Source organism: Glycine max, chromosome 13 (assembly GCF_000004515.6).
Source record: "Glycine max cultivar Williams 82 chromosome 13, Glycine_max_v4.0, whole genome shotgun sequence".
Taxonomy (NCBI): domain Eukaryota; kingdom Viridiplantae; phylum Streptophyta; class Magnoliopsida; order Fabales; family Fabaceae; genus Glycine; species Glycine max.
Genome location: NC_038249.2, coordinates 44,151,864 through 44,165,908, shown reverse-complemented (window position 1 = coordinate 44,165,908; position 14,045 = coordinate 44,151,864). Strand labels below are relative to the sequence as shown.

The 14,045-nt window shown below is 34.1% G+C and overlaps 1 protein-coding gene across 3 annotated transcripts; it reads right to left on the bottom strand.

Annotated features, from left to right (window-relative positions):
• Window positions 1-514: 514 nt before the first annotated feature.
• LOC100818973 (N-terminal acetyltransferase A complex auxiliary subunit NAA15) lies at window positions 515-14,042 on the bottom strand. Of its 3 annotated transcripts, XM_003543609.5 has the most exons (26): window positions 13,782-14,042; window positions 12,917-12,995; window positions 12,633-12,715; window positions 12,394-12,543; window positions 11,414-11,529; window positions 10,305-10,410; window positions 9,831-9,902; window positions 9,622-9,737; window positions 9,105-9,237; window positions 8,470-8,547; window positions 8,328-8,381; window positions 8,160-8,230; window positions 7,006-7,060; window positions 6,820-6,915; window positions 5,735-5,863; window positions 5,540-5,622; window positions 5,220-5,450; window positions 4,765-4,897; window positions 4,564-4,671; window positions 3,706-3,837; window positions 3,357-3,413; window positions 2,918-3,015; window positions 2,728-2,786; window positions 2,521-2,632; window positions 1,988-2,088; window positions 515-1,176 (listed from the first exon to the last, which is right to left on the bottom strand). In XM_003543609.5, the coding sequence occupies exons 1-26, from the start codon at window positions 13,830-13,832 to the stop codon at window positions 977-979; spliced, it is 2,703 nt and encodes a 900-aa protein (XP_003543657.1). In that variant the 5' UTR covers window positions 13,833-14,042; the 3' UTR covers window positions 515-976. The 3 variants fall into 3 exon arrangements, with proteins under 3 accessions (XP_003543657.1, XP_040864460.1, XP_040864461.1); XM_041008526.1 differs by lacking the exon at window positions 8,160-8,230 and having other exon boundaries at window positions 8,328-8,359; XM_041008527.1 differs by lacking the exon at window positions 13,782-14,042 and having other exon boundaries at window positions 12,633-12,698.
• Window positions 14,043-14,045: the final 3 nt, after the last annotated feature.

Genomic DNA, 14,045 nt, shown 5'->3' with positions numbered 1-14,045 from the left:
ATGAGCTTAATATTTTTGTTAATTGTTACTATTTTTTATATCGTGATGATGATGTCAACCCAACCACCTGCTTCCACTAGCTTGACATCGGTTCAAATTTATTTGAATTTTTTATTTTTTTTCATTCGACATCCAAATACAACCTGCTTCATCTAACTTGACTAATCTCTTTGAAGTATAAACACTATCAATTTATTATTTTAATCATTTTTCCGTTATAATGCCAGAATACATTGTGCTTGTACCCGTGTTCTTTTATTAAGCTGATCAACTTACTATTTTTTGGTGGATTCTGATCAACTTACTATTAAACCTATTTAACAAAAATATGTATGAGACCATCAATTTAAATGGGCTGCGGAAATAAAAGCAAGAATGAAATTGGTACTCTAGGATATTTTTTGGCAAGTATTTAATTAGATTGACATGAGAAAATACGCAGCCAACTTCAGTCGGTGCAAAATATGACCATTTTTCTCTCACCAAATGTTTTCTACCATTTGAAGAAAAAAAATTCAGAGAACTTAAATAATTAATACATGATAAATAAGCCAACAAATAGGGGAAAGTACAACATGCTCTCGGTGTGTATATGTGCTGGCCGAATGCAGGACCAGAAACTTAAAATTTCTGAAGCTCTCCCTGCGACCTAAATTAGTAAAACTTGGACGAAGTTGCAAATCCTTGGAGCCTTCTCTCTTAACATCTCGGGAAAAAAAGGGGTGAGCAAATAAAAAATTCAACCCTAAAACATAATTGCGGTAAAATTATACACATTTGCAAATGGAATACATGTCAGTTTAGAGAGGGAGAACTCGAGCAAAGAAAATACATCTGACTTTTGATAACACTGGCACCAAAACTTAGCATGAACCTTGTTCGGAATTGCAGCCTAGTTTAGGTGGGGTTTCAAATGCAGCAGCTTGGATTACCAAGCATCCAAAGTCCAAACAAGGTAAACCATTTTTTAGCCCTGTCAGATAGTGAGATCTTTGAATGCCTCTAGTTTGCCATTTGATGTGGATTCCGCATTGTGATCACCCACCCAATGGTTAGAACTCCCAGTTTCAGTGCTCTTACGTATCTGGTTAAAGGCAGAGTTGGGAGAGGCAGAGCTGCAAATTCCCTCAAAGTATGTGGAGTATGGGAAAAGCTCAGCACAACGCATTTTCCATCCTGCAAGCAAATTTACCATTTCCAAATTTATAAAGTATCAAATATTGCGTCTCCTTTGGGGTTTTTCCTCTGGCTATTCCAAATGGAAATAATGGTTCTGGGAGTAGTCTTTATCCTTAATTATAAGACTCTTTTAATTAATTCACGTTTCTTAAAAAAAAGTAATTAGTTTAGTTAATCACATTAAATCTTCAATTATTTGTACTATAATTCCAAAATTATCCTTTTCTTATTTCTCTATCAACTTAATTGTTTCTCGTTAATGTTTGAAAAGAGAATAATTAAGAACATGTAGGAAAAAAATAATTAGTATATCTAGAAATTAGAAAATGGTTTTATAAAAAAGAACAAACAAGATTCTGAAAAGGGTTTCATAATTATGGATGGAGGAAGGAGTATTTAAAAAGACAGTTTTCAAGGCAGAATTATTATTGACTGCATGAGAAATTCTAATGATGCATCATTACAATGTGGGTGTCAACAATAACAGACAGACAGAGGAATAGCAAGCAGATTATAGAAACTCAAATTTCAGAAGAAAATAGTGAAAATTAAAAATTAAAATTCCCTTTTGCAGTCATTAAGGAAAACAAAAAATTCCGTTAAAAAATAACATTTTTATTTCTTGATCATTTTTTTCTTCTAAAAAAAATCTGGATCTCTTCAGCAGTCAGTAAATTGCTAATATGAGAAAGCAAATATTTACTCTTGGAAATCACAAGCACCATCATACCCAATTTCTCCCAAAAGCCATTTAACATAAATAAATAAAAAAATTAATCAAGCAACAGAAAATCCCAATGATACTTACTTGATGCAGCATCCTGATCGACAAGAACTGTTGCAAGAAGTTTATGAACTGAAATACAATCTTTAAGCGTCCATTCCCTGATTGGTCCAAGCGCTCCATTTCTATTAAACAAAATATTCCATGAATAACACTGCCGTAAACATAAACATTTGCACATGGCAAACCCCAAGAATAATCAGATAAGCTATCTCTTTTCCTTTTCACTCTCTAATACAGTCTACCTAAGTGTCTGATCTACACATGATTCTTCTGTCTCATTTATTTTATTGATGGGGGGATCAAGTGACAAGCTCAATACTAGCTAGGTGAGGCAATTTATTCCAGTTAGCCTTTTCAGCCAGTCAGTCGAAATGTGAATAGAATGCTGAGACATGTCAAGCCATGCTAAAGTATGAAATATGAAACTTTCCTAATCCAAACCAAAACAGGTGTGCATCACATGCATGTGAGTGGGGTACCAGTTTGAAGACATGACACAATGTTGTGTTAGTGCTTAATAGCATGAAACATGAGGTGGTGTATAAGAACATTACCTTGGCACAAGATTATTTGCTGACCCCTCAATCAACTTGACAGCCTCGGACCTTCTGCTGGGATCCAAAATATACAACATTTCTCCAAAAGCAGCTCTGTGTGTCAAAGAATCTGAAAACAGGAGGTAAATAAAATAAGAAATCTTCATAATCAAGCTTGAAATATATGGGTAATCAACAAATGCTTATGTTAATGCTGAGTACAACCTTCATGTTTTTCTAGGAAAGAGTTATTTGTCTCAAACAGAGATTTCCCATGCAGCTGACTACATAAAAAGGATAACCAAAGAAAATTATAGTTAAATCATAAATTAATAAAAAATGAATGAAAGTGCCCCAAAAGACAATAAAAAGGGGGGGGGGGGGGGGGGGAATGTAGATAAGTGCACCAGAGAACCTAATAGTTTGGCGCTCAGCTTCTAAGACATTACAAATGAGTTTCTCACTGTCGGTCACAGGAGCATTCATGGATCCCACTTTATTGAAGAATTTAATCTGCAACATGTGGACTTAAAAATGAATGACAGCAGAAATAATCATTTTCCTTAATGGAGGAAGGAAGAAACCAAAAAAAGAGAGGATAGTACATCCTATAAAAGGAGATAAAAATAGGACAAAAGGGCGGGGGGAACCACAAGCACCATGCACTAAATTCAAAGGAATGATTTTTGAAGATATCCAATTTGCATGTACTAAATGCTAAATACAAACAAATTAAAAAAATTCACAAGTAACATCAGATATTATGTAGCGTTTTGGTATTGATAAACGTTAAAATCCTCAACTTTCTAATCCCAGTGACATAAAATTGATTTGTTCTTCAGAAAAGAGCATACCAAGCAACGATGAGAATCAGGGTGTTCAGCATCCAACCTCAGTAACTGCTTCACAGCCTACAAGTCAAAAGATTGAGAACAAAACACATTTAACTGGCATAATATTCTAAAATGAGAAAGTGTAACAACTAACAAGTTTTATAATGTTATGAAATGAAAAGTAACATAAATCTTCAATTAATCGGCATAAATTCACAGCGTAGACCCCCTAAAATATGTCAAGGAAGACAGCCCAGACTGTTAAATCAAATAAATTACTAGCCTAACAAATTGATTAGCTTTTAATAAGCTGTATACCCCCCAGCTCAAAAAAAAAAAAACCTTTGCTTCTCATTTTACATATTTTTACCTGGAATGCAAGCAAAATCCTCTGTTTTCTCATATATAATTCAAAAGAGAGAAAGTGCGTCTCCACTGAATCTGGTGAATTCTTCTGCAGCAGCTTCAAGTATTTTGTGCCTTCCAACAAAGGATCTTCCACCTAAGCAGGAGAAAATTGCACAATAGCACAGTAAACAGTACAATATCAGCCATAACAATTACAATAACTCAATAAGCATAACTTATCAGAATAATTTCCTGGAAATATATCAATGAATTTTCACAGAAACATTTCACAGTTGATTAGACTTTGATAAACCAAATAATGAACTACATCGATTTTGTTAATACAGGCAGAGTAATGAAACTGTAAAAACTGTCTTTGGATTCAACATGGCATTTTAACCATGAATCTATTGCACACACATACATGTACTCCTCATGCAAAACCACCAGAATACTCTCTTTCACACACACACATGCATACCCACCCTGCCAAACTACCAGAATCACATTGAAACATTGTTCAAGGATCCATATTTAGAATAAGTGACATTTGTTAGAGATATAATAAAGCCTTTCATAAGCCTTCACCAAACATATTTTAGGGAATGCTGGAACATGACATAGTATCAGTTCTTGCCACCCCCATTCTTCAAATTATTAAAAAAATCTACAAAAGTTAGAGTAGGCATGGGCAATATCCATACTTACAATCCAAAGAGCTCTAGCATGAGGTGTCACGTTAAAGATAAAATTGACTGTCATGATGAGCCTCCATGGCTCCACATAACATCTTAAACTTTTGGAAGAGTTGGTTCTTCACAGGTTATACTCACCTATACTTTTTGCATACTAAAAGAAAACAAAAGTATTGAAATTTAACCTGCAACAACTTTTCACCACGTGGATCCGGATCAATGGGTTTTGCCTGCCGTTTCCCAGACTTTGATATCCCACCAGCACTTGATTCTTCATTTTTTTCTTCTGCCTCCTAAGGGGGGGGGGGGGGGGGGGGGGGGGAACAATAGCATGAATACTTTTCCAATAAGAATTTCCCCACAGAAGCAAAAGCAGTGATTATTACTTTCTTAGCTCTTGCTTCTGCCTTTCTCTGTTTTTGCCTCATTTTCTTTTTTTGAGAAGGAAGCAACTTAGACATGTCATTATCTTCCTCGGCTGTTGACTTTGGGGGAGAATCATGCAATTTGATATAACATCTGCAGCTCCAAATATTACAAGCAGGAGATCGTAATTGCAAAATCAGAAGGAAATTTCATTTGCAAATATTAATTTAGGCCGAAATGTTAAGGCAGTCCCAAATTGGTGCTGTTTTAACTCAAAATTCTAAGAACACACCAAACATGATGCATAAAAGAGCAACGCTTGACCTCTCAATGAAGGTTAGGCACGGAAACAATTTACAAATTCACTGCTCAGTTTCCCAATGCAAGTGTAGTACCCAGCTCTACAAAGCACTGCATAACACTAACTAGCATAACAACTGATGCAGTAAACCAATTAAAAACTGCATATATTCACCTGATAGCTCCAGCAGCTGCTTTATGAAAGTATGCATGTGAATGCAATTGGTCTTGAAATTTAAGCATTTCAACATATGTACGCAACGTCATTTTCCTTAAGCAGTATGAATGAAAATCAAATTGATCTTCTGTAATGTCTGCATAATGCTTCTCAACAGCCAGAAATTTCTTCAGAGCCATTCCAAGATTACCTTGGCGAAAATGGCTTTCAGCAGAGGCAAGCTCATACCTTCAAAATACAAATGTTACAATGTGTTACCAAATGAAACCATAATATTGCTAGCAAGTACAGAATATTACACATCATTAGATACAGACCACATGCACTGCATATCATGTAGGTTGTTGTGCTGATCACCATCTTTTGTGAACAACACAGCAGTTTTTTCTGCCAAAGCGACCTGGATATCAAGAGAATGGACCAAAAGAAAGTCAGAACACGCAAAAGAGAAAACTACACATATTACAACACACGAGTGCGAATGAAATTCAAATTATATAGATAGCCAAAACCTGATCAGCCTGCAGCATGCGCTTAACACATTCACTATTAACATAACGATCAGCAAGATCCATACACCTAGCTTCATCAGCAAATGCAGCAGCAGCAACCAAATCACCAGCATGCTTCAGTATCCGACTCTGTTATACGAAAACATGCAACAATCATTCAACAAGTTTTTCCACATGCTATTGAGTATTGACTGTTAATACAAGTTACCAGTCACCACTAATCCCAACTGCATTAACTCATTTTACCAATAGTTGGTCTTAAAAACATCACTTGTCATATAATCATTTAACTTGCCTCATTTTTTTCGCTATAATGAAAAGTTTCCCCAGAGATAATAAAGCAGTTTTTTTTTTAAATTCTCTGCAAAACTTTCCTCTCCATACTTCTAAATCTTTGAAGGTACATGTTACCTTTCGAATAACTAGAGCATATTATATATACTTTCAGTGCCTTTATTGGATAGCATTTCATATTATTAGATATAATAATTTTTTTATAGAAAAAGAGAATTGAAAATGTTTTTCAATTTCACATTCATCAATACTTGAAAATTGTTTCATTTGGTAACATAGAATATTTTATATTATTTTGTATCATTTATATTCTTCATTGAAGAAATAAATACATAACTGGCATTTGAAAAAAAAATTATATATTTCAGGCGCAAAATATAGCAGATGAGTCAAAAGCATTTACAAAATAACAGATAGCTTGAAGTGACATTCTAAACAGCAAGAAGGCATATAAATACCAGCACAAAAATTGCAGAGAAATACACCAAAAATTGTACATTGAAGACATTTATGTGATTAGATACACCAAATGCAATAGTCAACAGTAACTGGTGATTTACATGTCTTCGTATGGGTTATGTAATTTATTTATGCTAATAGCAGTTCTCGCAGTTAATTAGACAAATCACAGAGTTAAGTGTTATTTAATTGGTGGTTATATTCTGTTAACTAGAGTACAAATTTATATAGACACACACAACTACAAATGCTCACAAATTTATATAATAGGACTATGTAGAAAAGAAAAAAACCTAAAATAAGCAGGGAACTACTTAGAAATATAAGCAAACCTTGACTGAATACAGATCAATGACGGTAGGTGTGTGATCAATAGCCTCATTGATTTTAAAAAGAGCAATTTCATATTGGCCCCGTCTGTCATAATGCTGCACCAATAAAAATTCAATGAGTAGAAAAAATATGGAGGAACCCACAAAATAATGTATCAAAACATCATCTAAAAAATATGCACAAACCTGAGCCAACAAGAACAAAGTCCACATAAGAGTTGAAGGTGGCTCTTTTTCCATCCTGAATAAAGATAAAGATTGGTTAGTTGTACAATAAAAGTTCCAAAGCATCAAAACTTTAATGCAAACTTATAAGACTCTTTCCCATTCAATTGTAATTGGATATTGTCCTTATAACTTCTTTCAGTTCTTTGTGCAATCTTTTTTATCTAATTCAACTTATCCTCCCCCAAGATGTACATCCTTTCTTTTGTTTCTAAAAGTGTCAAGTGTGTTCTGGTTTTACAAAATGAGCTATTAAATTTGAAAGTGGCTTTATATGCTATGAAGAATGTCCTTTGTTAAATCTATTAGCATTCCCTTTAATGAGCATTTTGGGTCCATCTTATAATATTTTATAGGCTTAAATATCTTTTTGGTATCTGTAAGTTAGCGTTTTTTTACCTTTGGTCATTGAGTTCATTTTTCTAATTTTAGTTCCTATAAGTTTACACTTTTCCAATTTTGGTCCCTAAAAGATATTTTGCCCATTTTTAGTCCCTGAAAGTTTGCATTTTTTCAATATTGGTCCCTATAAGATTCTAATTTTTTAAGTTATAGTCCCTATAAGTTCGTGCTTATAGGGACCAAAATTAGAAAAACACAAGCTTACAAGGACTAAAAATGAGCAAAATATATTACAAGGATCAAAACTGAAAAGAACTTACAAGAACTAAAATTAGAAAAATGAACTCAATGACCAAAGGTAAAAAACGCTAACTTACAGATACCAAACAGATATTTAAGCCTATAAAATATTATAAGATGAACCCAAAATGCTCATTAAAGGGAATGCTAAAAGATTTATCAAAGGACATTCTTCATAGCATATAAAGCCACTTTCAAATTTAATAGCTCAACATGCCTGATTCATCTAGGCAATACTTGACATTATTTGAGAAAACATTGGACAATTTAGAGAGGAATTTTCTGAATTACTTATCAATCCACTCAACTATTGATATCAACATTAGACATCATTCAACTAACTAATTAAGCATTCCAACCGTTACTAACTTTCTCTCCCCTCTCTCCTAACTCCTAACACAATAAACATTAACATAAGCACCAAATTTGATCTCAGACAAAAGTATATTTATAACACATATTTTAATTCCCACCCTCCAGGGTATTGACTAGTGGTCTTAATAGAACTCTCTATCTCAAGAATGATCTGTTCCAAAATGTCTGCCTGGAAAGTGAGAAAAATCAGAGCTGAAGTCAGAAACAACATACAATAACACAACCCCAAACTATTTAAGCAGAAGAATGTTAGTAATAGAACTGACCTTCCCAAGTTGATTGTATAGCGAAGAAAGATCTGAGAAAAGAGATGGAACTCCCTATAAGCAACACAAAGTGAAATTCCAATTTAATACTGAAAGTGGTAAAGTAGGCAGAATATATCAAATAAATAAGATCTGCATATACCTTAGTTAGGAGAGGCCTAATATAATTATCTGCTGCTTCATGAAATTTGTCACCTTGTAAAAAATCCAGTGGTATTCTCTGAAAAAAATAAGTAAATAACAGTGTGGGACAAACTTCATTCTAAAAAAATGGGCTAAAATAGTATTACTCATGCTAATAAGAGAAAAATATTAACATTGTCACCACAAATTCACCTGTAATGTATTTTAGCCCATTTTTTTATCATTGGCAGACACAAATCACACATCATCTAGAGATATGGACAAAATAGTATATATAAGTGGGGGACAACCCTCTCCTTACAAGCCGGTTTTGTAGGGTTGAGTTAGGCCCTTAACCCACATTCTAAGATGATTTGAATAGCTTCCCCCATCAAAACCAGGGTAGTTATAAACAATGACTATAGTAGATGGGAAGGAAACAAAAATTAACACTGATTACATCGAGTAAACTAGCATACCATTTCACAATTAATTTCCCATTCAACATTCAACAGGAAATCACCATACTGGGGGAGGGGGTTCTCCTTTTACACAAACAATATGTTACAATAACAATTAAATGCAGGTTGTGATGCTGAAAGCAAGCTATAAAAGTAAATGTGATATATAACTACAAGAATTGGCTACCCTTACCTTAACAGCAGAAGACCACTTATATTGCTGCCCAAGTGTTTTGTACAAGGCATCTAACCGATCTATTTCATCAGGAGAATAATGACCATTTTTTGAATATAATCCAACACATTTTTGGAGGCCTTCATAATATCTGAGCATCAACATGAAGCACATATAATTGTTTAGCTTCAACTCGTTGGTAAGATTGTATACAAGATAAAATACAAACGGGTATCAAGAAAAGGGAGTTATTACACAACCATTATGTGCCATTAAAATGAACTAAACAGTCTATAACCCAAAACATTTTGGAGACATTGATGGAATATAAACAATATAATGAAACATTATGGGGTCTATCCATTTCTTGTTTTAGAAAATGTTGTGTTTTAAAAATGAGGATTAAGGAATCTAAATATCCTTTTTTTGCTGTGGCTAAAGCAAAAGGGAAACATAGTAGAAAAACCTAAATGGTAGATCTAAACAGACATTGCAATTGAGGCAAACCTAAAATGTATGTGGTCAGAAAGATCACCTATAATTGTCAGGATTCATGGAAAGTAATGTCCGGTACAATTTCTCCCCTTCTTCTAAGCGGCCAAGCTTAACTAGAAGTAAAACCTCCTGTTCTTTATATGCAAGCTTATCAACCTAAAGACATAATCAGAAACAGGTAAGATATCATGCTTCGCATTCATATCAAGTTTTAAATTATCAAATTACCTCAACTAATAAAACACATACAATTTTTAACTCTTTCTTTTGCAACTCCTCAAGAGCTTTCTGAAAAAATCTGCATTCTTCTAGCAAGGAGATCTGGATGAATACATTCGATGCAGAAAATCACCATGTCAGGGAAATATTAACAGTGGCATATGAACCATATAAAAGACTTCATATTCCTAAACATGCACTTCTAGTGACAACAGAAATATTTGCATTCAAAACAAAACACAATTTACCTAGAGCAAGACATCCAAAACATGAAAATATAGATGCTGAGAAAGTTCTCTATTTGAGTTATAATGGCTATAATGCATAAAGGCTATCATTGGCATTTACAAAAACTCACAAACAGTGAAAGCCCATTTAAAATCCTATCATCTTATAGCAAAAGATAATTGAGGTAAAAGTTACATCAAACAAAAATTATGTGAAGAGGCATTATGCTATATGCATTAAACAGGAAATAGTTGCAGCAACATCCAGAGGAAAGACCTTATACAAAAGCATTTCCCCATGCTCACACCATTCATTTTCTGGAGGATAATCATCTTCCAATGTCCCTTCATACGCTTCCAGAATTTCAATAGCCTTTGATGCACTGTTTCATATTAAAAGTCAGTACAACAAACTATCAAAATAAAATTATGCCATTTGAATAACAACTACTATCAATAGTGAAGCCTGGGTACTAGCATGATCCAAAGGTTCACAGCAGAATTCTGAAGCAATTCAAACAACATTGGGTCCAAAATCTCCTCCCACAACATTACCAAGTTTGGTCTCATTCTTAGACCCTACAAAAATAACACACCCCCACTCAACAACACCCCCCCCCCCCCAAAAGATAGCGAAATATACCTTGTTTTTGAAGTGTTTCATTTTAATTATATTTTTCCAGAATTTTTATAATTATTTTTAGGACATTTAGGAATACTTTCTGCATCAAGAACATAGAGATCACCAAATTCATGACTTTTACCAATAATTTTCTTTGTCCTAAGATGCTGATAGTGTATGTAGTTAGTCAGTAATCTAGGCTACATTTACAAACATGCTGAGTAAGCTCTCAGGTTAGTTATGCCAGCTGTCAGTTACTTATGACAGTTGAATTCTGTAATGATTCAGTTAGAAGCTTGTATCTCAAACCTATCATGCATAAATAAGAGTCTTTTGACTCCTCTCTGTAATCAGAATTTGCATTCACTTTCAATAAACAAAAGTTATTTTTCTCTCAAATGTCATATTTCTATAGATCCTGAAATAATAAGTGATCAGGACAACAAAGCAATTAAAGGCATGGGTAAATATAGCAATCAATTACATTATCTCAAAAGCATCAACAAATCAAAAAATAGGAACATTGACAATCTAAGGGCCTTTTTAGCTAGGAAAACATTTCCTGTTTTTAGATATAATTACAAAAATGCCACCTTGTTTTTACTTTGTTTCTAGTTTTCAATATTTCATACATGAAATAGTGAAAACAACATCTAAGAAGATAATCCTTAGGTCTCATATTATATATTATTTAGGAAAAAAGGCAGCTCAAGCAGCTATCATTAGGATAAAGCATTTAATTTTATAAAAACAAAAAATCATACTTAGAGTTCAAATGATGAGCAACAGCAAAGCCAATCCAGTTCATGCGATGATTTGACTTGAGCGTCAGAAGTTGCTGTCGTGTCTCAACAAAGCCAGATAAGTCTCGCATTTGAGCCTGACAGTGAGAAGTAAAAGCACATTCACATGGATCAAAACATTAAAGGAATTCACTGACTGTGACTGTGTAATTTGAAAGTCATACAGTAAAATATCTTTGCAAAATAGTTGTATCTGTTGGAACTTGGAACTATAAATAACTTAATTACTATCCATTTTCCAAATAGCTTTAGTTCATTGAGCAGCTTAGATTCAATAGGAAATTGACATAGTTTAATTGCTCTTTTTCAGAACTGTATTCTGTATTAATATTAATCTCTGTGTATATGAACCATTCAACTAAGTGTGAATTGTGCAATCAAGAAATTTTGCTGAAAATCAGTTTTCTCCTATTTTTATCTTCAACTGCATCCTCCGGACTCTCCAGTGATGTGACCTTTGGCTATGTAATGGAAGATTCCAAATGGTAAAAGGCTGGAGAGAGATTTTCCTTTCACCTTTATTGTTAATCATGCCTAGGATTAATTAAACAAATAATTCTAGAAAGATTTATATTGAATTTGATTTGAATAGGTAACAGAATGGCAGTAATTTCTAACGTAAGTACCTATCTACCTATGAGCTTCATCAAGAGTCATAATTCATAAATGAACTTAGAAAGAAAATTACAGTATCATAAAAGTACCATTGTTGGCAATGATGGTAAGTTAAGGACAAAGTTCACAATAAACTTTCCTCCACACCAACAAACAAAGCAATAACAACAAGGTACGTGTTTATGTAAAAAATGTCATAGATAATGCCAGAATAGGAAAACTAATATCAAAGTAAAAGTCGTAGCAGAAAAGAGAGATAGGGAAACTTTATAAGTTTACATATGCTAAAACAAAGCAAGTAGAAGCAAAAGGACTTAATATGCTACCTGTAAAAGTGATAGGTCCCGCAAGATTTCAATATTGTCAGGATCTATTTTCAGTGCATTCCGATAACACTTTATTGCTTCCCTATATTCTCTGTCTGACCGATACAGGAGACCATAAACATGCCAGCAAACATGACTTTTAAGGTCATTCTGCACTAGAAATTAAAAATTAAGCTTGGATCATCTGACAAACATTGACTAGACGATTGATAAATGGTGCAAGATCAAAGGCAACCCACCTTCAATCCTTGGCGAACCAGTTCGTATGCCTCAGACTTACGATCCATGCAATTTAATGTCAAACCCTTCATTGATAAAGTTTCTATCAACCAGAAGGGGGAACAGACACATAAATAAGAAGAAGAAAAAACACAAAAAAACAAAATAATTAAAAGGCGGAAAGAGAAAAACAACTTCTGTAAGGAAAACAATATATCATTTTTTGTGTTACTCATTTAAAAGAAAATAAAATATCCCGACAAGAAAGGAAAGGCATGGACAAACAAGTACTAAAAAGTTATACCTCCATGGTCAGGAAATTTTTTCAAAATGGTATCGGCTGCTTTGAGGCCCTTTTTGTATTGTTTGGTTTCGTAGGATTTCTGCAGCAATGCAAACAAGAAAATTAAGTCCCACATATAAGTAGACCCCAACCACACCGATTCAGTTGCTTATAAATTTCCCAGTAACCAAGATGATTAAAATTTAATTACATAAAGTAGTAAGCACACATTTGCTTTTACACATTGAGAAAACCAAACTCCAAAACCCTGCTACTGGAACTGGAAGGAATTCCAACGAAGCTAGATCATATAACATAGCTATTTTTCTACAGAACCTTCCTTCAAGTCTTCAATGGCAACAAGTAGGAACAAGAACAATGCCCAAAATATTCAAGGCAAAGAATTTACTATTCCCTTCTACTTCAAATGTTCATTATATTCATTTATCCATTACTGACTATGTCAGGTTTTCTGTGTGTCACATTGATAAAATCAATCTCATCCATAGTCCAAGTGAGAGCAGTTCAAACTTCATTCCTACTTCCCATAGCCGCGAGGAAAAAGGAAAAAAAAAAGAACACAGAGAGAATGCAAATAAATTCAAAACGCGCAAGTTTAGGAACTTCCAATCCCGCTCTAACTTGCAGAAGAGCTGAAATACAACACAACGGTGAACCTCCTCACAAATCACTGTAGTCAATCCTGAATGCTCCGATTTTTTTACATTTAATTTCTATAAAGTCTTGACCGGATTGTCAGCAAAGAAACAAAGGAATAAGAAGAGAATCTAGGGTTTCGAGATGGAGAAGAAGCAATCGCGGAAGCAGGAGAAAGTGATTGAAAATGGATCGAGCATAAAATTAGAGAGAGAGAGAGAGAGCTTACAACAATAAGCTTGAAGAGGTTGGCCTCTTTTGGAGGAAGAGAAGCACCCATTTAAGCGGTGGCAGAGACTGAGAATGAGAGTGTGTGTTTTGGCGGAAGCGAAGAAGAAAGAGAAAGGGTTCAGTTGTGTTGTGGATGGCGTGTGCGTGAAGTGCAAGTGCAACCCTATTGTCAACAAGAAGCAAGGAACCGAACCACTACGTGCTATTGCTCCTATGTTTCCTTTTTTCTTTTTTCTTTGGTTGCTTCTAAAAATAATATTTA

What these genes read in the sequence shown, in the direction of transcription:
- LOC100818973 (XM_003543609.5), bottom strand. Translation starts at nt 13,832, where the DNA reads ATGGGTGCTTCTCTTCCTCCAAAAGAGGCCAACCTCTTCAAGCTTATT. An exon ending in ACCTCTTCAAGCTTATTGTT is followed by an intron (nt 12,996 to 13,781) that starts GTAAGCTCTCTC and finishes GCATTGCTGCAG; the next exon opens with AAATCCTACGAAACCAAACA. An exon ending in GCTCATCATTTGAACTCTAA is followed by an intron (nt 10,411 to 11,413) that starts GTATGATTTTTT and finishes AATATGAAACAG; the next exon opens with TGCATCAAAGGCTATTGAAA.